Here is a 23,178-nt window from a genome sequence, read left to right as displayed (position 1 = left end):
TACTGGCTTAATTAAAGATATCTTATTATATTATTTTTCATAACAATAGCGGCAATAGGAAATGAAATACAACATACTCATGTATGAACCATCTTTTAAAGCAAGGTGGAGAAACATTGACCCAGAAACTGAAAGAGCCTGAAACAAATGCACAAAGGATATATGGTCATTTTTGCCATATACAGTAATATGAAATATCAAAAACTAAAAAAATGTAATAAATTATTGGGTTACTGTATTAATACCCATTCATATCATTCATATGTTCTCTCACACTCCAAAGTCCATTTAGCATTAATCAGAGACAAAAATGTTAAATTATTTGGATTAAAAATTATTCATTTGTCTATTGATGCCCTTTCCTCCATTTATCCTTAAAAAGTCAATAATTATTATCTGTTTTTTTTTTTTTGTTCCCACTGACAAATCAATGTTTGTTCCCATCATCACATAAAACCCTGGAGAGAAGTTAAAACTTATAAAACATGAAGTGACTGCAAAATAAAATAAAATAAAATAAATAAATAAATAAATAAATAAATAAATAAATAAATAAATAAATAAATACGATGTAAAACTGCTGTATATTTACAGCAATTACATAGAAGATACTGCCTGTTAATGTTTTGTGGAAATTACAGCAAAATACTGTTAGAAATTACCTATACATTTGCTAATGGCTTGTCATATCTCCATTTGATCTGAACCCTGTGAAGATTGTAGGGAGCTGTCTAAGGCAGGAAAGCAAACCATTTTGAAGCTGAAAAAGAAGAAAGTTGAGCAAAGGCATTGCAAAAGCATTGAACATAACCAACAGTTTGGCCAAGGAAAACAACATCAGTTAAAAAGAAAAAAATATTGTTCAAGGTGTAAAGAAAATAACGACAGCTAGTGGCAACACCAGCAACCTCCATCGGGCAGGGGTGAAGATATCACAATCCACTTTAAGAACAGAAATGTAGATGCCTTTTACATCAGGAAGACCAGATTAGATTCCACAAAGAAATACAGAGATGAGCTGCAGAAGGTCTGTAATAAATATCACACTCTAAGTGATGGAAAGGCTAAAGTGTGGACAAAGAAAGGGTCTGTACATGATCGACTGGTCAAGCACTTCATGCTTTTTGGCAGACATTGTCATGATACTGTAAAAGAACTGGCCCTGCTATTTATATGCAAGCACTTCTAAGTTTCACTGCAGCATATCAGCAGCAGATGAAGTATCAGTTAAGTATCAGTTATCGGGTAAAGAATTGATTCTGAACTGAGAGAGAGGTCGAGAGAGAGAGAGAGAGAGAGAGAGAGAGAGAGAGAGAGAGAGAGAGAGAGAGAGAGAGAGAGAGAGAGAGGGACTTTTTTTTATGTTACTCTCATTTATCAAAGCTAATGAAGAGCTCCCTCTGATAGGTCTTCTGCACTCCCCCATGAAGTGGCTTACTTTCTCTCTCTTTTGTGATTATCTCCTCCTACACTCCCTGTGTAAGCCCGTAAATTTCTTCATTTTTACATAATATATTATTGCTTGTACAAAATGAAAAAGACCATATTCTCCCATTGAATTAACCTGTGAGGTCTGTATCATGTCTTTGCATGCATTACAGGAGATAATTTCAGAGACAATCTCTTTTTAGGAGACAAGAGATGTATTTTGAACAAAGCTAGAACAAAGGAGGAGGTCAGAGCCTTTAATAGTTTTTACATGCGTTGCATCCTTGCTTAAGGCATCCTTGGTTAAAAAATGGAGCAAGTAAATGTAGTTAATTAAATACAGTCATGAGAACAAATTAGGACACCCAATGAAAGCCTGCATTTTTTTTAATAGTTAAACATATCCGCATTTAATTTTCATTTTAACAATATTGGAAGCTTCAAGTAATATAACTAAACATATATAAATCTATATAGATCTATAAAATGGCATTTTAAAAAATCTATTTCTTGTGAGGAAAAGTAAGGACACCCCCACATTTATTCGTACTTAAATTAGATAAAATGACCTACAGGCGTACTACATGAGGTGCAACTATTAGAACATTGTTACAGAGCATTTTAAAGGATGCTTTTATTTAAGCCTCAGATATTTAGTTTGGTTTGCTCTTAATTGTTGAAGTGAGAGGTATCACCATGGTGAGATGCATAGAGCTCTCAGAGGCCTTCAGAAAGAAGATTGTTCATGCTTATTAGTCTGGTAAGGGATATAAAAAGATCTCAAAAGAATTTTTAATCAGTCATTCCACTGCCTGAAACTCATTTGCGGTTGAAGAACATTTAAAACAACTGCCAACAGATCAGGACGTCGACACAATTCACCCCAAGATCAGACTGCAAGAGGCTTAAAGAAGTCTCCCAAAACCCTAAAATATTATCACAAGACCTACAGCATGATCTTGCTACAGTTGATGTCAAAGTGCATGAATCTACAGAATCAGTCAGAAAGAGACTGCACAACTTTAATTATCATGGGAGGTGTGCAAGGAAGAAACTTTTGCTGTCGAAGAAAAACATGAGGGAAAGATAGACGTGACAGCAGAACAGAAAGACAAAAAATGGAATAACGTCAGTCTATTGAAGGGGATTAAAACGGTCTAAATAGTTTCAAAACAGAACTATTATCCACTGCATTATCTATCAATCTGTTTGGTAGTAAATTAATAGTCTGAATTTGTGGCAACACAAACAGCCTCCACAAAGCAGGGGCGAATGTATAACAATCCACTTTTTGAAGAAGACTTTAAGAACAGAAATGTAGATTCCATAAAACAAAATGCAAACCATTCATCAGCAGTAATAACAGGAAGGCCAGATTAGATTTCACAAAGAAATACCGAGATGAGCTGCAGAAGTTCTTCAAGATCACACGCTAAGTGACGGAAAGGCTAAAGTGAAGAGAAAGAAGGAGTCTGCACATGATCCCAAACCTATGATCCCACCGGTCAAGCATAGTCCATTGATCAATGTGCTATGGACAGATTAGTATGTAATTTGGACACCATAACAGAGGGCATGTTTGGCATAAACCAAATACAGCATTTCAGGAAAAGAACCTCATACCAACTGTGAAACATGGAGGTGGAAGTGTTATGGTTTAGGATGTTTTGCTGCAGCAGGACCTGGCCAGCTCATCATCATATAATCCACTATAAATTCTACATTGTATCAGAAGATGCATGAGGAATATGTGAAACTGCTGAACTGGAAATGGACCTTGAAACATGACAATGACATGCTAAAAATAACAGTAAATCCATAAAGGACTCACAGAAAAGTAAAAAATGGAGAATTCAGGAATGGCCAAGTCAAAGTCCAGATCTAAACCCTATTGAGATCCTCTGGGGTGATATGAAACAGACGGTGCATGCAAGAAACCCCTCAAACATCACACAGCTGAAAGAATTCTGCATTGAAGAGTGGAGGAAACTTCTTCTAGGTGTCAGAAACTGGTAGATGGCTACAAGAAACATCTCGTTGAGGTTATTTTAGCAAAAGGGGAAAATACTAGCTACAAGGGCATATGGTGTTGTAACTTTTTACTCAGTTGAAATATACATTTTTGTGATTTCTTTTAATAAGTGTAAACAAAGTGATTTTTGGTTACATCACTTTCATCAACAGGTACAAACTTGACATTTCTTAATAAAGAAATGAATATTTAATGTGGTGTCCTAATTTTCCACATGACTGTACATACTTTAATAAGATCATATTAGTAATATCCACTAATAAAAAAAATAGTTACTTAAAATTACATTACTTACATTTTTGGATCAAACAATGATGACTAAGATCTAAAATTGTTTAATAAAAAGAAATTATAAATGACATACTTTCATATATATATGAATTTAATCATATAGAAAGTTACGTCTGATAATGTTTATAATTAACATAATTATATTAAGCCCAAAAAGGTACTAAAGGTGAGCATTAAAAAATCTAATTTTTATCAGAAACCATGATGTTTGTTTTTTATTTATTTATTTATTTATTTATTTATTTATTTATTTATTTTATTATTATTTTTAACAAATTGACCTGGAACTTTATATCACTGGAGATAAATGAGGTTATGCTGTGCTTTGCTCAACCCTTGTTACTCAACCACAATTTCCGGTGAAGCATTGGTAGGGTCTGTGAATGGCAAAAAGAGGAATGAATTTCATACTGAACCAAGGGAGGCGAAGGTCTAATTATAGGCTGCAGCACAATTTTTCCTCTACCACCTATTCATTTGATGGACAATTGTTGTGATTACTGATATAAATTCCAATTTTCTTATGATCTATGAGTCATACCTGGTACCTTTGGGTAATGATGTTCTGGTTCAAGGGGGTTGTGTAATCTGAGGCAGGGTTATATAATTACTTGTACTAAACTGTATCTGAAGCACAAACAATTCACACACAAATATACCTCTAATGTGGATTTTTATGAAACATTTTTATACATCAAACTATGATAGAACTAAACAAAAAACAATTTCAATTTTTGCAAAGAAAAACGATATTAGACAGAGAAGGACATGGTATAACTGTACTCAAAACATGAACAGAACTGAGATTAGAGAGATTCAAAAATTCATGCTATAAATTAAAAACATCTATCCTCAATCTTATATAAAAACTCAGACATTCATGTTTAACTTCAGAATGTCTTCTTACTTCAATATATAGCTTGAATCCTACTTGGGTGTTTTTTTTGTTTTTTTTTCTCGAGATATACTTATATTTTCTTTCACTTGGGGGCTATTTTCTGTTTGGATTTCAGACAGAGAAAATGGGTTTCTGGCCAGTTCTGTGTGCCTCAGTGGAACTTGAAAGTGGTTTGAGTCACCATTACTGGAAGGATGTGAGGTTACTTTACTTTGCGTGCAAAATATACAAAAGCTGTATTGCGAAAAATAGACTCTTTTCTCTGAAAATGTAGCCTTTATACACTCTTTAATAAATGCATAAGGAAGTGAGAGTTTTTTATGATGGGTTTAAACTTTTAAAATATCAGGCTTGTAACTGTGTTAACCTCATGTAAACTGGGCGACTGGGCGCATGTGCTTAACTTACCTGGATGGGACCAGGATGCACCATGGGAAGCTGGTGGAGGCAGTCTTATGTCTGAAGGCCAGTGTTATGCTAGAAAGCCTTTGGTCCTGACATTTATAAAGATGTTGCTTTGACAAGTACACCTACCTAAACATTGCCGCAGACCAAGCACTCTCCTTCATGGCATTCAAGGTATTCCTTAATGCCAGTGGCTTCTTTTAGCAGGATCATGTGCTGCCACAATGAAAAACTGTTCAGGAATGGTTTGAGGAACATGACTAAGAGATCAAGGTGTTGAAATGGCCTCCAAATTCCCTAGATTTTAATCTGATTGATCATCTGTGGGATGTGCTAAATAAACAAGTCAGACTAAAAGGTGCCCTTTGGTTGTCTGGGGGAATTATCATAGCCCCTTTTATATTTCCTCAGCCTAGCAACAAGGCAGTTAATGAGGAACAAAGGAAGCAGATCAATGCCTGAAGTAAGAGCAGGGAAAGTAGACGATGTGCCCGAGTAGCTTTAGTTGACCCTCTTATTCAATATACTTTTATTCTACTGAGTACAGGGGAAAACTTTATATTCCCATACCCTTCCAATCCTGACAACAATACTGTATCTGCTGCTTAACACACTTTGGTTTCTCCTGCAGCTTGTTATGCATCTGATGATTACTTATTTTGTTCATTTCTTGAGATTTTTCAAATGGAAAATGCCTTTGTATCTAGCATGAAAGGCACAGTAGTAATTAAATGCATTATGAAATATTCAGGGATTATTTGATTGACTGTCTGCAGATGATTCAGTTTGAGAATAGAAACAAAGCAAACAATGGAATGGGTAAAAAAAAATATCTTTCTGCAGTGCATTAATATGCATGTTAGAGACTTTCTAAAGCATGAAATATCATTTTGTATAAAGAGAGTGTTCTGATTCAGCTGTTTGTTTCGACTCACTATGATGAAGGATGAAGTTGGATTTGTGCCAAGAGATTGGCCAGTATTAATGTTTTTTTCAGGTTGATATGGTATAGTTGTCTCCCTCAATTTGGTATGTGATTTCATAATCCTGCTGTTTTTTATTATGTAACTTTGTCTTTCTGCATTGGAAGATTTTAGGCAGCTTTTTAGATTGCTGAGTGATTTTTCTTTTTGTTCCTCTCAACTGAACAAGATTTTGATGAATATTCATGATCTTCTGAGAGAAACTCTATTGTTAATTTAGGCTATGAGTATAGAAATATTTTCAATTATTAATTATTAGCCAATTTTATATTATTAAGAATAGATTTTTAAGGTTTGCTTTGTCTAATAGAGTTGTGATGTCTATTACACTCCATTACTGTGATAAATGGACAGATGTTTGACCTTCTAGAGAGAAAGGGTAAGATAGATTGAGTGTAATATAAGACAGAATGAGAAAGAGATACCTGTGCATTTCTTTTACTCATTAATGAATTCACTGTATGTTCAGAGCTATGATTCTAATTAAGTGAAAGGACAATTGCCACCTGCCATTTTAATGTCAACAGGATGCTGAAAGCCTGAAACAGGGGGGACCTCATGAATATTTGAAAGATATGACAGAAGGTAAACTATTCTTCTCTTTATACTGTAGCAGTCCATCCAGCATGCACATTCATCCTGACATGGATTGTTGTGGATCTATAGGATGAGAAGTACTGTAACAGTATATTGAATACCCATGAGACACACATACTAGAGAACATTGCTCAGAAATGCATAAAGTAAAATACCATTTAATACTTTAAAAAGACAATGTGTACTCAATTTAAGAAAAAAGACAGAGACAGCAACTAAACCAAACAAAAGAATGTGTCCACCACTATGGGCCACAAATGAAAAAAATGGGAACCTATGACACAAGCCAAATGACAATGCAAAGTATTTGTTTTTAATACCTTATTTTAAAAAAACAATGTGAAATATGTGAAGGTGATATATCTACCAGTAAAATAATTATGGCTGTTGAGCTGTTGTTTTGGTAACGAATGTACAAAACATCCAAGAGTCTCTGCATTGTCTGCATTTTGCATCTTTTCATTTGCCCTTTATGAAACATTTAATGGTGAAAGTGTAAATATAAAAAGACCTTAAAGCAAGAGCAAGGTTTCCACCTACAATACTGACTCACCAAAAAAGAATTGATCTACTGGCCCATACTCATATTGAATTCTCATTTGATTATTTCATGCACTGTGCTGAGGATAACAAGTCCCCATGGTGCCTTGGCTCTATTTACATAACATACCTGTACAGTACATCCTTCTCTGTACTAAGCTGTTCTCCCCGCCAGTGTTAAAAATGGAATTTCTGTCCTCTCAATGGGACTTTAGTACAACTTTAACTGAAGAATCATTGCTCATTTGCTGAATTTTTGTAGAATCTTTAGCTGGGAGATTGCAACATACGATGTTCACTAGTTGTAGTCTGTAACAAAACAGCATTAAGCTAGTTGACAAAAGAGGTTGACATTGACAGCATTTACATTGACAGCATTTGGCAAAAGACCTTATGCAAAGCAACACACAAAAGTCCTTTTGAAGTCTTTATCAATGAATGCATCAATACTGGTTCTCTAGGTCTCAGTCTAAAACTCTTTTGGGAGGTAATACAGTAAGAGCACACAGACAAACATTTATATATTCAGTACTCAGAAAAAAAGATTAAGGAAGGTGTGAAAAATACTGTAAATTAATAATGTTTTTAATAATAGAAGCCTCAATTCCTTCTGACTCTATGGGTAATCCCAGACAGACATGATAAGTTTGAGATCAGGGACCTGTAGGGACCAAACCATCACTTCCAGGATTCCTTGTTCTTCTCTACTTTGAAGATAGTTCTTAATGACACTGGCTATATTTTATTTATTTTTTTTTCGGTCATTGTCATGCTGCATAAAATATTTGTGGCCAATCAAATGCCTCCCTGATGGTATGGCATGACAGATAATTATCTGCCTGCAGTTCTCAGAATTGAGGTCACTATTAGTCCAAATCTCAAACTCCATTTGTGGAAATATAGTCTTAAACTCGCAAGGAACCTTCACCATGCTTCGCTGTTGCCCTATGACAGTCATTATTGTATCTATCTCCAGCCAAGAGAGATTTGTTTGGCAATCAAAATGCACCCTGCTACAGCTAAATATTTCAAATGTTGACTTAATTTTTACAAGCATACAAAGGGTTAAAGAGTAAGAATTTATGCTGGTTTGAAGCCAAAAGGTATTCAAACTAAATATTAATTTGATTTAGAATTTTCTTCTGTTCAATTACTTGATGAAAATAAGCTCTCTCTCTCTCTCTCTCTCTCTCTCTATATATATATATATATATATATATATATATATATATATATATATATATATATATATATAATTATATATATATATATATATTTTAAAGCATTCTGACTTTACAGGGAGTATTCCCACTTTTGAGAAATACTGATTTACTACAAAAATAAAATGCTCCCATTAGATATTTGACTGTGGTAACTTTGTCAGCCATACTGCTCTGCTAATAGACAATACCCTTTACTAATTGGTTGTTGGTTAAAATCAAGCTTTTTTAATTGCAGGGAGAATAGGTTAACCATTATGTGAAACTCAGCTCAGTAGTTTTTACTCAGTTTGCTCAACACTGTACCAATCTCTCAGAGAACTGGTAACCTGGTCCATCAGTAAGAAAGCCCAGCAGCCCCTGTACTTTCTATGAAGGCTGAGTAAAGCACATCTCCCAGCACTCAGCCATGAAGAGCATCCTGAGCCGCTGCATCACTGTCTGGTTTGCAAACTTGCACTGCAAGATCCTGCCACAAATAGTGAGGACAACTGAGAAGATTATCAGAATCTCTTTTCCCTCCATCAAGGACATTCACACCACATGCTGCATCCGGAAAATCAACAGCATTGTGGATGAACCCACACACCCCTTACACACACTCTTCACCCTCCTGCCATCTGGAAAAAGGTACCATAGCATTCAGGCCCTCAACACCTACCATTAGTTTCTTCCTAAAAGCCACCAAGCTCCTCAATAAACAGAACTGAACTACACCGAACACACATACTCACACTTAACTGTGTGAAATGCACTCAGTCAATTGCTGTGTTGCACCCCACATTTCAATACTTCATCAAAATGCTGCTATTAGACAATTATGCATTTTTAGTTGAACCCTCTTCGTTTATACAGTATGCACACCGGTCGGCGCTGTTTTGTGTATTTGTCATGTAAAGATTTATTATGTTTATATAATGTTTTCACTGTTTGCACTAGATTGTGCACATTGAACGTTAAGTGGGTAGGACAACTTACTTTAATTACTTAGCTCTGTATTGTTTTATGTAGCTATTGTTTTTTTTGTAGCACCAAGGTCATGGAGAAACCTTGTTTCATTTCACTTTGTACTGCATCAGCTACATATGTTTGAAATGACAATCAAAGCTTTTTGACTTGACATGAACTTAACTTTTGCTTATACAGTTTCGCATGAAAAAAAGTTACTTAACATAATATAAATATATATATTAATCTAAATATATAAATATTTTAATATGAAAGTGTGAGCACTACTAAACTAAAAGACAAAAAGAATTCAAATGAGTTTTTAGTTCATATTTGTTTTGTATACACATGTGGAGACATACACATGATATACACATTGTTGTGGTATTTAGTATCACAAAAACCTGCAATTTTAACAGGGGTGCATAGACTTTTTATATCCATTGTATGTCATTTCTTGTTTTTTTATCTGCTCTCTAGGAAATAAGTGGAAGTTTTTGATGCCTGTTGGCATTGTCCTGAATGATTTTTATGATTGTAAGTATTATTTCATAATTTTTTAATCTGTTTCTATAATTAGAAGTGGTTCCCAAAGAAATTCTCTCTGTCTTGACAGTGGATTGTTTAGAGGCCAGTGCATACTGTACAAGCAGTAGTGTTAACCAGCTGTCTTGCCAAATATATAAATTAAAGGAGTCTGTAGGGAAGCATGGTGTGCCACAATCAAGTTAAATAAAACGAGTAGTAAAATGGCAGCAGAAGTCAGCATTTGCAGCTTGTGCTTTGAGCTCTTTATTTCATACACTCAGAAGGATGTATTCAGGTGGGCACTGGAAATCAGACTTTAAATGTAATTCTGGACATAAGTGCTACTCAGAAGTTGTGAGAGTTGTGCACACAGGGTTGAGAAACAGAGTCATTGCATGCTGACCTTGAACTTGAGATTATCTTACATTATATTAGCTTGGGAAGAAAAACATTGTTAATTATACAGTGGCATCACTGTATAAGACTATGTCATGCTGAAAATGTTTATTTGGGCTGTTAATACACTCCGTCTAATACCATTTGAGGTCAATAGTATTATATAATAAAGTGCATTTTTCACTTTTTTTTTTTAAAGCAAAAGGTGATCTGTGCCCTGTGGGTGGGAGGAATGGCTTATTTCCCTGTCAATCACAATAAAACTAACTAATAATGAATGTCTATTTGCTCTTGTTTGCAGAGGAGGGCATTTAATGTGTGTGTGTGTGTGTGTGTGTGTGTGTGTGTGTGTGTGTGTGTGTGTGTGTGTGTGTGTGTGTGTGTGTGTGTGTGTGTGTGTGTTTTAAACCGAAATTATGCATGTTGCATGCAGAAGAAATAAGAGTTTTCATACCCGTCAATAAGGGCACAGGATTATTGGGGAAGGCATTCATTCTTATGGGCCAGGAAAGCTTGCTGCCATGGAAACAAAATTTGCATCTAATTGTTCATTACAATTTACTTTTGATATCAAGATGTATTAATCTAAAAGAGTTAGGGGGAAAAAAGGAACCTATGTGCAGAGGGGCAGGCAAAAACACTTTGTAGGTGAGATCAGAGGAGAGAATCACCAGACTGGTCTGAGTTGACAAGAAGTCTATAGAAACTCAAAAAAGCACACTACACAACTGTTGTGAGCAGAAATTCATTTCAGAACACACATGAAACATTGAAGTAGATTGGCTAACAGCAAAAATCCATTCCACTCCAGTAACGAAGAACAAGAATCTGATGCTACCAGTGGGCACAGACTCACAAAACTGAACTGTCTTTCTTACACATTGCTTTCTGAAAACCGATTAGATTAATTCCAAATATTTACAAAATCGTGTTTACTGTGGATAGAACCACTTGGAGATGATCTTTTACTACTGTTAAAGCTTTGCGTTCAGGTCGTCATCACCAAACATTTGAAGACTTTCCAACTGTAAACTGTTGTAGAAAGGGCATTATTTACATTTACATTACTTACTGTCCAATATAACCCAAATGAGGATGGGTTGGCTCAAAAGGGATGTGTGTGTGTGTTAAAAGTATTCAAACTAGCCCAACCTTGTAACCCAGTCATATGTTTTCTCAGTTTTCTGCTCCCCTGAAAAGTATGGGAAGGAGAGGGCATGTCTGCTCCAATGAACCTCTTTTAGAGCTTATTTTAGTTCTCATTTAAATCAGTGTGGAAATTTTATGGGGTAGGAAGTTTTTTATTGCATTTTTTTTTATTGCAAGTTTTTCAGGTTTTTTTATACCAAAAGATGGTAACTGGCTGCAATAAATGGTATTGCTTTGCTTTACCAATAAATAGTATTCCTATTATTGTACTACTGCATTCAGAGTAATAATGGCAATGATTACTAGTTACTATGCACTGTACATTGTATATGAGTATCTGCATGTCACAGAAGCTGTTTACTGTATACTTTGAGCATTCACAGGCAAAAGCTCTGCAGTTGTTGTAAATGCATGAACACTCAATACAAACATACCCTTCAGCTGAGATTATTTTTTTGCCTTGATCCATTTATCTAAGAACAACTAACCTTTCTAACCACATTAATTCTATTTGAATATGTGTTGTGCTACTACCATGTGTTAATGGTGAATCATCAGTTAATTAGTCACATTTAAATTCAAATGTGTGTTGGCTGCTTGAAGATGGATTCAGAACTTGGCATCCATCCTTTCAGAAATAGCCCACCAGAGAGACAGGCCATAGGATATAATTATATCCTTCTACAGTGAAATTCTGTGCTGGATGACCTGTAGACACTTTAGAGATAGAGATCTGGTCAGCACAGTGTCAGTACTATTGCAGGGGGGTGGGAGAAGCAGAGGGAAGGTCAGAAAGCACCGTATTCAAAACGAGATGTCTGTGGTGGGTGTGTTTGCATGTTTTGATTGAAGGACCAGATTATTAAGTGAAGTGATTTTTTTTAGAAAACAATTTCTGAATTCCTGCATAAATTTGACCTGAAAAATAATTAGGTCTTCTTTTAAGCCCTTCAGCTTTATAGATGGGATTCAAATAATCAAATGATAAAACATAGTTTTACCATTTCTAAAGATTTTGACCTGAACTAATCTACTGTGAGGCAGGTGACTAACAGAGGTACTTAATTTCCTCAATTTGTTTATCTCTCAATGAGTGGTTTTCAAGTTAATATCAGGATAATAGTGAAAAACATTACAGGAAATCACATATAAACCATAGGGTAACATGACCTAGATGTCACTTTTCCACTGAGTTCTCAATTTGGATCAGTCCAACATCGGGCAAACATTGTAAAAGAACATGGCAGGAGAGTAAAAGTGGAAGCACTACACTCCAAAAAGAACACCGCTTACTATCTGAAGGTTGCCGAAATCCCTGTAGATAATCCTGTAGATAAGCCAGAGGCCTACTGGAAGAATATACTGTGGACAAATTAATCCAATATGGAACTTTGTGGTTTAAATGAATAGTATTATTTTTAGCTAACACAAGACACGGCTTTCCAAATATCTTGTCCAAGCCATTGCCCTCAAACTTTGTGATGAGATGCCCTAAGCCTGTTGAGGCACATGTGGTTCTCCTGGAACTGCCTATGTTGTTATCTCCATTACACAGATGCAAGTGCAGGATTTCTTTAATAAGAAACAGAAACCAAAGCAAAATCCACATGGCAGAACATCCTGTAACAACTAGGAGCAAGGCTGCAAAAAACGCAGACCGGAGGACAAGACCGTAGACCAGCAAACACCCTGTAACATCAACAGGAGCTACAGTAGCCAAAGATAATGTGAAAAACAGAAACTTAAATAAGGTAACTTAACTAATCATTATACTCAGAATAGGTGAGCACAGTGAACAGAGGAAATAAAGGAAGAAGGGTTTAACTTATATTTGCAGGGATAATCTAACAGGGAAATGTCCCAAATATCTGTTACAATATACAACACTCATGTCTATGAACTTTACACATTTACAATTTACAATTTTTTGCAGTTACACAAAAATGGAGCCCTCAGTCTACTGTAAAATAACTCATCATATGGATGGAAATTCACACATTAAGCTCTGAACTCCCATGTTCATTCATTCATACATCAATTTTAACTAACCTGTGTAAAGTAATGAATTTAAAGGCTATACTTGCAACACTGTGTACTAAATGGTAACACACCCTAGACAGAATCTTTTAAACCACATCACGGTTGCTCATTTATGCCAGGGGCAATTTAGAGTAATTAATCAACCTACCAACCTACTTTTGGAGGTGGGAGAATACCCAAGATCTGTGAGGACTGGCAGAACATAAGTAAAGCTCATCACCAGGACAATGATGTTATGACACATTTTAGTTCAGGTTTAGGTTTTGGCTTTGTTTAGATAAATTGCAAGTAACACATTTCTGTCTCCATTCTCTTCCTGATTCCAGAACAAAGTGCTTGACATTGATGGGGTCAAGGTCAAACTGCAGGTGAGGCCTATTTCTCTTTTCTGTGTGCTATTCATGTCCACATAATACAATATTTAGGAAACTCTACTTGGAATTATTACCCAATTAAATGAGTGAGAGAGCTTGATTTTGCTGCCCCATTCCCAAAGACCCAGTGCATTCATTTTCCTCTGAGACTACCTCAGTTATATCTTTTTGTGTGCCATTCTCATTAAAGACATCTTTTTATTTAAAGTCAATTAGAAATGCTGATTTTTTTAGACAAAACTTTAATAGGGCTTAGGAATGTGTCCATGTTAATCTTGTGCTGACTATTCGACTTAATAGTTTATTCTTTGCATGATATTCTTTCTCTCTTTTCATCTCCCATTCTCATGCAAGTAGTATGGGTTTCTTTTCTTTTTTTTTTTTTTTTTGCCATCTAATTTAAACCTGGCATTATGTAGGTCATTCTGAACAGCTTTAATTATTTTTGTTAGAGGATTTTGCCTTCAAATATGTTAATTTGGGCTAAGTGTTCCCCTGATGTAAAATTCCATTTCTCATTAAAGCTAAGGTACTGGTCTGTGTTGTGTTCAACATTTATTTTTTATGTTAAGATACATATATTAATGAGTGGCATGTGCATTATCAGTTTATCCACTAATCCATTGGTTTTCTGTACCGTCTCGGGTCACAAGGTACAATAACACCAAGGTGTTAATGCACCATTCCACCTACATAAGCAATATTTGCCACAAAATTATCTTTATATGGAAGCCATAGATATATATTGTTGAAATTGTATCAAAGGGTATCTGACAGATGTGAACATGGGAAAACCTGTATGTACTGTATACAAAAATCATGTCTCTGAAACCTTGGAGAATTTTTACTATGAAAAGTAATATCTGTTATATTTGACAGATCAGATCACCGCTGAGAAAAATAGGCTTTATCCAGGTGTCTTTCCACAGGGTGAATAAATTATAGTGGCAAAAAAACGGCTACTGTATACAAAGGGATCAAATTATTAGTGATATGAGTCGGAACATCAGTATTAATTATAGAGCGACATGTGCACCAGTCATCCTTAACGAAACAGTTTGCATTTAATTTAGAATGCCTCTGTTGCTTTTAAGTTTTTCTTTTTTGACACTACATTTACCTTAGGAGTTGCCATTTAAGGAAAAGGGGCAGTTCTAATACCTCTGGTCGTAAAGCTAATTTCAGTGACAGAAATTGTGTGTCATTGGTTTGGGAGAGGAACACTCCATCGAGATCTGGTTGTGTGCACTGTGAGAGTTTTTCGGAAGATGAGTATAAGATGGGATCCTTTTTTTCTCTCTCTCTCTCTCTCCCCTGACTCAGAAGTTCATGGTTTTTGGACTCAGATTTTGGACTTCTACCAAGCCAAACAAAGACTTAACGCTCTTGCATGTAGTGGCACATGTTGTGGTTAAGCTGAGTTTAGATTGAGCCGATGAGCAAGATCCTCTCTAAGCTTGATGATCACTTTCTGATGTCAGGCCATACGCAACCTCTGTGCCACAACCTTTCTTTCTTCCAAGATTTTCACACTCCACCTCCAGGCCCGTTCAGCCACACTGTCAGTACTGTCTTCAACAGGTACCAGGAGGCAACAATTGGTGGTGATCAGGGAGATAATCAATTCAAGTCAATTTTTTTGTATAACGTATTTAACAATTTAAATAGTTTCAAAGCAGCTTTACAGATGTATAGAAACAGAAGAGTAAAATAATAATAATAATAATAATAATAATAATAATAATAATAATAATAATAGTAAATATAAATTTAAAAACTATATATCTCTAAAATCTATACCTTGCCATACACAAGAGCTGGGTTCCCCCTCATAGCGATGGGGGGCTTAGCAGCACACTCATAGTCTTAGCTGAGGAGAGATGATCTGAAGACATTTATCTCCCTGAGAATTGCTGCCAAATAAAATACCTGACACCCCATTTTTGACTTGAACTAATGGAACAGACATAAGGCCCATAGTTTTTGTTGGTATTTCATACCTTATTTTATAATTTAAATTCAGAATAGGATAGCACATTGTTCTGTTAGGCTCCATGGAGCTGGATGATGGACAATCACAAAGATGAAAAATGCATGGCAGGAACAGAATGTGAGAAATTCTTTACTATTTAGCCTCCTAGAATCAGACATTTGGCTTTATAAAATTTGGAAAGAAGAGGGGCTGGCAGCTGAGGCAAATGTATTAGCATTAGCAACATTAGCTGAGAATATTGTAGGAGTACAGTTCAGCAGCAGGGAATATGCTGCAAACTATTACTAAATCTGCCTTATTGAAACTGAAGCTGAATTTTCTACTTGGCACAGCTGACTGAGTGCTTCATGAAATAACACATTTCATGAAATAACTATGGAAGTAAGTGACTTGGTTATCACACTATATGTCAATTTCATTATTTCATAAAAATAATGGGATTATTAGGAAAGATATGTAGTGCAGTTTAATCTGTTTAAGTTTGGTCATTCCATACATTGGTGTGGCTCAGGCATTAAAACCTTCAGATTCAGCAGTTCTTTTTTTTTTGTAAGGTTAGAATCCCCTGCCATAGGATTACCTCCCAAAGAGTTTTTTTGTGAAATTTTAAAAAGGTACTGAATGAAAGAGATACAGTAAATTCTGTATATATATTTTTTGTCTCTTCAGATCTGGGACACTGCAGGGCAGGAGCGCTTTCGAAGTGTTACACATGCCTACTACCGTGATGCCCATGGTGAGTCTCAACACCCACATACATAATTCCCTTTTGCTGCACAAGGTATTTGTATTGGCAAAAGAAAACTTCATTTGTGGTTGGTTGTGTACCCTACAGCAATAGTAATTGGAGGTGGGGCTAGCAGGGTATGAGTCTTGTGTATGAATAACTTTTTTGTCTTCCAATTCTATATGAAATGTAAGATATGGCCGCAATCCTTCTGTCAAAGTCAAATCCTCCTGTCAATTCTTGCAGCAACACTGAACCACAGAGGACAAACAAAAGATTAAAGTCCATCAGAAAGACACCAGTTAAAACGCTGGGCCATATTTAGTATGTTCACAAATCTGTTTCTGGACATATTTTGTTATTCCTCTGACCAAATGGTTTTGTGAAGAAATGGAAGAGAAGCAAAACAGAGGCAATTTTCACATTCTACTCTAAAGTAAAAAAAAAAGAAAGAAATTAACATTAACTCCGCATTAATACAGGCCTTAACTTTTTATAGGGAAATATAAAATGTATTTACTTTATTTTACTTTATTTATATTTAATTTATTATAAATATTATTTATTTTCCGCTCTGTCAGTTTTTCATTCATTCATTCATTTTCTACCGCTTATCCGAACTACCTCGGGTCACGGGGAGCCAGTGCCTATCTCAGGCGTCATTGGGCATCAAGGCAGGATACACCCTGGACGGAGTGCCAACCCATCGCAGGGCACACACACACACACTCTCATTCACTCACACACTACGGACAATTTTCCAGAGATGCCAGTCAACCTACCATGCATGTCTTTGGACCGTGGGATGAAACCGGAGTACCCGGAGGAAACCCCGGAGGCATGGGGAGAACATGCAAACTCCACACACACAAGTCGGAGGGGGGGGATCGAACCCCCAACCCTGGAGGTGTGAGGCAAACGTGCTAACCACTAAGCCACTGTGGCCCCCCTGTCAGTTTTTCAGTTCAATTTATTTGTATAGCGCTTTTAACAATTCCCATTGACCAAATGTGTATTAAAGATGTGTTTTCAGCCTGGACTTAAACACTCCCAAAAACTAATTGGAAGGCTGTTTCATAACTGTTGTGGTCTGTAGGAAAAAGCTCTACCCCGTTGTAGTTTTTTGTACTTGAGGTACTACCAAATAGCCTACACCTTTTGATTGAAATAGGGGTGACAGGTCATAAAAAACAAAAGATTACTCAGGTATTGTGGCACAAGTGCTTTATAAGTTAATAATAGTATTTTATAATCAATGCACAATTTGACTGAAAGCCAAATGCAAATGTGTTTCTGCGTCAATTAATGACATCATATTTCTTATCTTAGAAGTATTTCTGAGATGAAAGAAGGCTACGCTTGTGATATTATTTATGTGAGCTTCAAATGAAAGACTGGTATCAATAATCACTGTAATAGAAAATAGGAAATAGGAACAAGTAAAAGCAATATGTACAATTTGTTTGCATTTCATATATTTTAAATAATTATAGCACATTTCACTCATTTACTTACTTTCAACTTTCACCCAACAATATCTGTAATACATTCATTACTAATTTTATTAAATGTCCATAATAGCATTGAATTGTTTATAAAATGTCCACAATATGACAATGGTGGTACAAATCTACTTGCTTCATTAATTATTGATTAAAATTGTATAGGTGTATTTGATAAAGAATGTGATTGGAACCCAGGGGTGAGGAGGCTGCTGGGGTTTTAAATATAGCAACTGTCACACAGAGCCTCCCTGCTTACATGTTAATTGAGATAACAGTCTGGGGGGAAAAACAGTGACTTTACTTGGATGGGTACAAAAGTAACAGTGCTATGCCACTGGAATCCCATCTATATGCCATATTCTGAGCAATAATTGTGCAGGTCTGACCACTACAAATCTTTTGCAGATATTGCAAACAGCTTGCTAGGGAGCACTTTTATTTTAGTTAACTGCAGTGGTTGACTACTATGTGACAGTGGATTTCTGTTCCATATATTTCTTAGATTTCCTCTCACTTACAATCAACAGGTGTGGAACAGTTCTCTTAAATACTCACAGTACAGTACAAATATTTTCACATCAGAAAGTCAGACAGCCTTAGGAGAACACCAGAGAAGGAAAAACTAACACAATGTGAAATCTGTGGAAGTACCAGGTGGACAAGGGGTTAAAATGGCTATGTACAATTTTATATTTTCTGGCTAGGAGAGAGAATGGAACAGTTTATAAAACAAAACATTGTACACTGTAGAAGAATGCCTAAATATAACAACTTGCTGTGTTACTCTTGCTTTTCATTTTAGTCCTTCACGCTGTTTTCTTTGTTTTCTGAGTGCCCTGATATTTAGAATATGGTATAACCTATAATGTCCTATCAGATGTATTTTCTGTTGTAAATTGTTGTTCATGCTATCATTCACTATTAATATGTACTGCATATCTGTGTCTGTTATTGATTTAAATCAATGATTCATCTATAAAATTTACCATCTGGATAAGGAACCAATTCAATTTTACCATTTAACTTGTGCAGCTTTCTGCTCTTTTTTTGGCAGACTTACAAATCAATAAATCTCTTCAAATGAAAGCTTTCAGGAAACATAAAAAACAGGCTCCTACATAAATGGATGTCTTTTGCTTCACAGTTCACATAAAAAGATTCATTGTTATTGGGGAATGCACCCCAGACTGACTGATTCAAGAGCGTGCACATTGTGAAAAAGGAGATCAGTTATTTCCTCTCAGAAATAGACAGAAACCAGATATCTGTACCATGATCTCCCACTCATTGTATTTTAATGAAAAGACTGTGGTTGACCCTCTGGACTTTTCCAGCTTCAGGCAAGAATCTGTACATACACATGCACAAGAACATGAGTGCAGAAATTAATACAGGTGCAGAAAACACAATCAGAAGTAGTTCTATTATTTCTTCTCATGTCTCATAAATGTTCTCATGACCCAGAATTTTCTTCTCACAGCAACAACACTACTATTAATACATAGATTAGAAACAGTACAAACCCACATGTACATAAACAAAGGTGCACACAGACAGACAGACAGACAGACAGACAGACAGACAGACAGACAGATAGATAGATAGATAGATAGATAGATAGATAGATAGATAGATAGATAGATAGATAGATAGATAGATAGATAGATAGATATTAACTTACCTTTTTTCTTTGTCCATTCTTTTTCCTAGCCCTGCTGCTGCTGTATGATGTCACCAACAAAGCATCATTCGACAACATTCGGGTAATGTTACAGAATGCATTTGTTCCCTAAAACAATACTTCCTAAGAGCATGTAAAATTAAACAATGAAGTAACTCAGTCATTTAATGTAATAACTTTATCCTAGTCTAGGTTATGGTGGTTATGGAATCCCAGAAACACTGGGCATTTGTGAAAATATCAAGAACTTTAGATGAAAATTGCTGGTGAAAGTTTTGCTTCTTGGGTCTTGTCTAAAGTGTCAAATAATAAAATAATTTAATGGTCAAATTTAATCCAAAAGTGATTAGATTTTATTGTGTGCATTATTTATTCATTATTAAAAGGATCTTCTTGGCAACTGAGAATTGATTACCCAACTTTTAGCTTTACCCATTAGCTCAAAACTGTAGTGTGATGTCGTATTCTTGTGATTGTCAGGTACTTTTGTCATTATCAGTGGCATTTTGTCTGGTTTAAGAAATAATATCTGAATATTTTTAAGATAGATTACAAGATCTGTAAGGATTTTTTCTACTTCTCTAACCAAACAATTGGATATTTCTACTTTATAACTGTTTTCTTAGTAGTCACTACACATTTAGTACTGTTTTCCCCACAGTCATCAGTCCCAGTCAGATTCAAGACACCTTTTTCCTACATTTATGGGCCTCTGGCAGTCTCTCATTATACAGAATGTTGAGACTGTGCTTTTGACTTTCACACAATAATAGATGCTTTCCCTCAAGAAATGTCAAGGTTGGTGATTCTATTAACAGTGGCCAAGAATTTGAAGAATTTTGTTGAACGAAGTTGGCAAAAGCAGATGCAGTTGCAAATAGTGCTTTCACTGAAAACAGACACACACAAAAAAATAATAATAAACAAGACAAAGACAGAGTCAAAAGAAAAAAGGTCAGGCAATCAGTAAACAGCAAGCAAGAAAAAACGAATCACAAAACCCAAGAACGAGAGCCAAGTTAAAAGCCAGGATAATTATAGCAACAGATAGATCAGGCACACCAGGATAAAGGCACGCTGAATGATAATTTGTGTGTGTGTGTGTGTGTGTGTGTGTGTGTGTGTGTGTGTGTGTGTGTGTGTGTGTGTGTGTGTGTGTGTGTGTGTGTGATTTGCTGTATGTTTGGTTGGTTGCTTATATGCTGTACGGCAAAAATTTTTTGGACACCTCATCATCTTAGCCATACATACTGTGGGGCTTCCCCAAACAAGCGACAGTGTTTATAGTACATTATTGTATAGGTTTTTTTTAATATGCTGTAGCATTATGTAGGATCCCAAAGGCACAAGCAGTATTTGTAATGTGTAGTCACCATAGGAACCGTAATGCAGTGGACTCCTGCTTACAGTCGCTGAGGAGTTGAGATAATTTCCCATTTGCACCTGCCAGATTTCAACTGTCCTGTGAACAACAAGGAGAGTTTTAGGACAACTCTGACCAAGGGATAAATCCTTTCATCCCATGAGTTTCTTTAACTTATTCATTTTCGCCATTAGACAAGACCAAATGGTAAAAAGATAGCAAAAACAAGACCTTTTGATTTTCTTCCCCAAAGAGCCAAAAAGTTCAGTCTGTTTTTACCACAATTCTCGACTTCCACAGGATTATTCCTATTCCAACAGACTAAATCAGAACACTGTATAATCTAGGGACAATGCCTTAATTGCAATTCTCACCTATTCTCCTCTAGGTTGTGTTTTGTATGTACAAAATCCCAAGGTCACTTTTTTGTTGTATCATTTATCACTCATTTTTATGATTGATCAGTGTATTAACATCAACCAAAATATATCTTGTTTGATATGTCTGTGTTCATTGAATTAATTTCCTGACAGATTAGGAAATTTATGTAGAATGTCACTTTATACAACTTTTAATACTGCTTCCTCATCAGCCAAATGGTCTTAGTTAAAGACAGGTCTGTGTTTAACAAGACTTTTATACTAAATTATTGTTTTACTCTATATCATCTGAATTTTTAATTTAACTGAAACATGGACAAAAGCTGCTCAGTCATCTTTATTTGGTGAACTCTGTCCTTCTAATTGATTACTAATCCACTGGATTGTTTCTTCATCAATAGGCCTCCTAGACCATATAAAGGTTTTATAATGGAGTTTTCAGACTTTTTGTCCCATGTTATTTTATCACACGACCAATTAATGAATCTTGGTGACCTTTTGGTGATATTCATGTGTGCTGCTCAGGAAAACCTTTGGTTACCGTGTTTAGCCTTGTCTGTGATTCTTTTGGTCTTGTTCGGCATATAAACGAGACTACACATGCTCTTGGACAAACCCTAGACCGTATTATGTCTTACAGACTTTCAATAAACTGTATTAATATTGAGGATGCCAGTTTCTCAAACCACAAGTCTATTGTACTTAATGCCATTTTATGTAGTAATGTATGTACTGTTAGAACCTTAGGCAATTATTATTGCTGTATTAATCCTTTAACTGCTAATGATTTTATTGATGGGTATCAGAGAAATGCTGTTACAATGTCAATTTTGAATGCTGCTGATGAATTTATGAAGTCCTGATGAATTTATTTCACTTTCATGCTCATCCATTTTCGAATCTGTGGCACCTAAGTGAATTTTTTAGAGTGCAGCAAAATTCTGCTTAGCACTATAACTTCCATTATTAATCCCAATATCTCATGTAAAATTTAATCATCTAGGAGGTTTTAATGATAAAATAAAACCATGCACTCATCATTCTCTCATTATCAGCCTTTCATTATGCCTCACTATCCACTCACAACATTAACTCTAAACCACTTTTGTGCAGTATCTTTCTGTGAGCTGAGGAACATGATAATGTAGATGAAGCTTACAATTTCCCCTCATGTTGTTGATCCTACTGGTCTTGTCATAGCTGGTGCTGATACAATGGGCCCTAGGATAGTTGTAATTATAAATACCTCTTCAGCCACCAGCATTGTTCCTGAATGCCTGAAGCATGAGTGTGCCAGCCACTGCTCAGAAAACCTAATGTCAAAGATCTCCCTCATTAATTACCATCCCATTTCCAAACTGCCATTTGTTTAAAAAATAATGGAGAAGGATGTTCGGTTACAACTTATTTCTGAAGTTGGCAAATATACCTGAAGCATTTCAGACAGGTTTTAAAAGTCACCATAACACTGAAAAAGCTCTGTTAAAGGTTATGAATGATCTGTTAATTGCTGTTGACACTGGTGACAATGCAATTTTGATTTTATTAGATCTTACCACTGCCTTTGATACAATAGATCATAATACCCTTCTATCATGCCTCGAACACTGGGTTGGCATCAAATACACTGCTCTTGATTGGATTTATTCTTATCTCAAATCCAGGACTTTTTTGGTGGCTATAAGTCAGTTTTCTTCTTT

The 23,178-nt window shown here is 35.6% G+C and overlaps 1 protein-coding gene across 1 annotated transcript in view; it reads left to right on the top strand.

Annotated features, from left to right (window-relative positions):
- Positions 1-23,178, top strand: part of LOC113639632 (ras-related protein Rab-26-like) — a 61,713-nt gene that overhangs the window by 12,948 nt on the left and 25,587 nt on the right. Inside the window, exons 3-5 of the mRNA XM_027141627.2 lie at positions 13,782-13,823; positions 16,492-16,558; positions 19,765-19,817. Coding sequence (XP_026997428.1) covers positions 13,782-13,823; positions 16,492-16,558; positions 19,765-19,817 — 162 coding nt within the window. The remainder of the gene's footprint in view (positions 1-13,781; positions 13,824-16,491; positions 16,559-19,764; positions 19,818-23,178) is intronic.

The sequence above is a fragment of the Tachysurus fulvidraco genome, chromosome 15, assembly GCF_022655615.1.
Source record: "Tachysurus fulvidraco isolate hzauxx_2018 chromosome 15, HZAU_PFXX_2.0, whole genome shotgun sequence".
NCBI classification, from domain to species: domain Eukaryota; kingdom Metazoa; phylum Chordata; class Actinopteri; order Siluriformes; family Bagridae; genus Tachysurus; species Tachysurus fulvidraco.
Note: the sequence above shows the minus strand (reverse complement) of the source record. Positions and strands in the feature narration are given on the sequence as shown.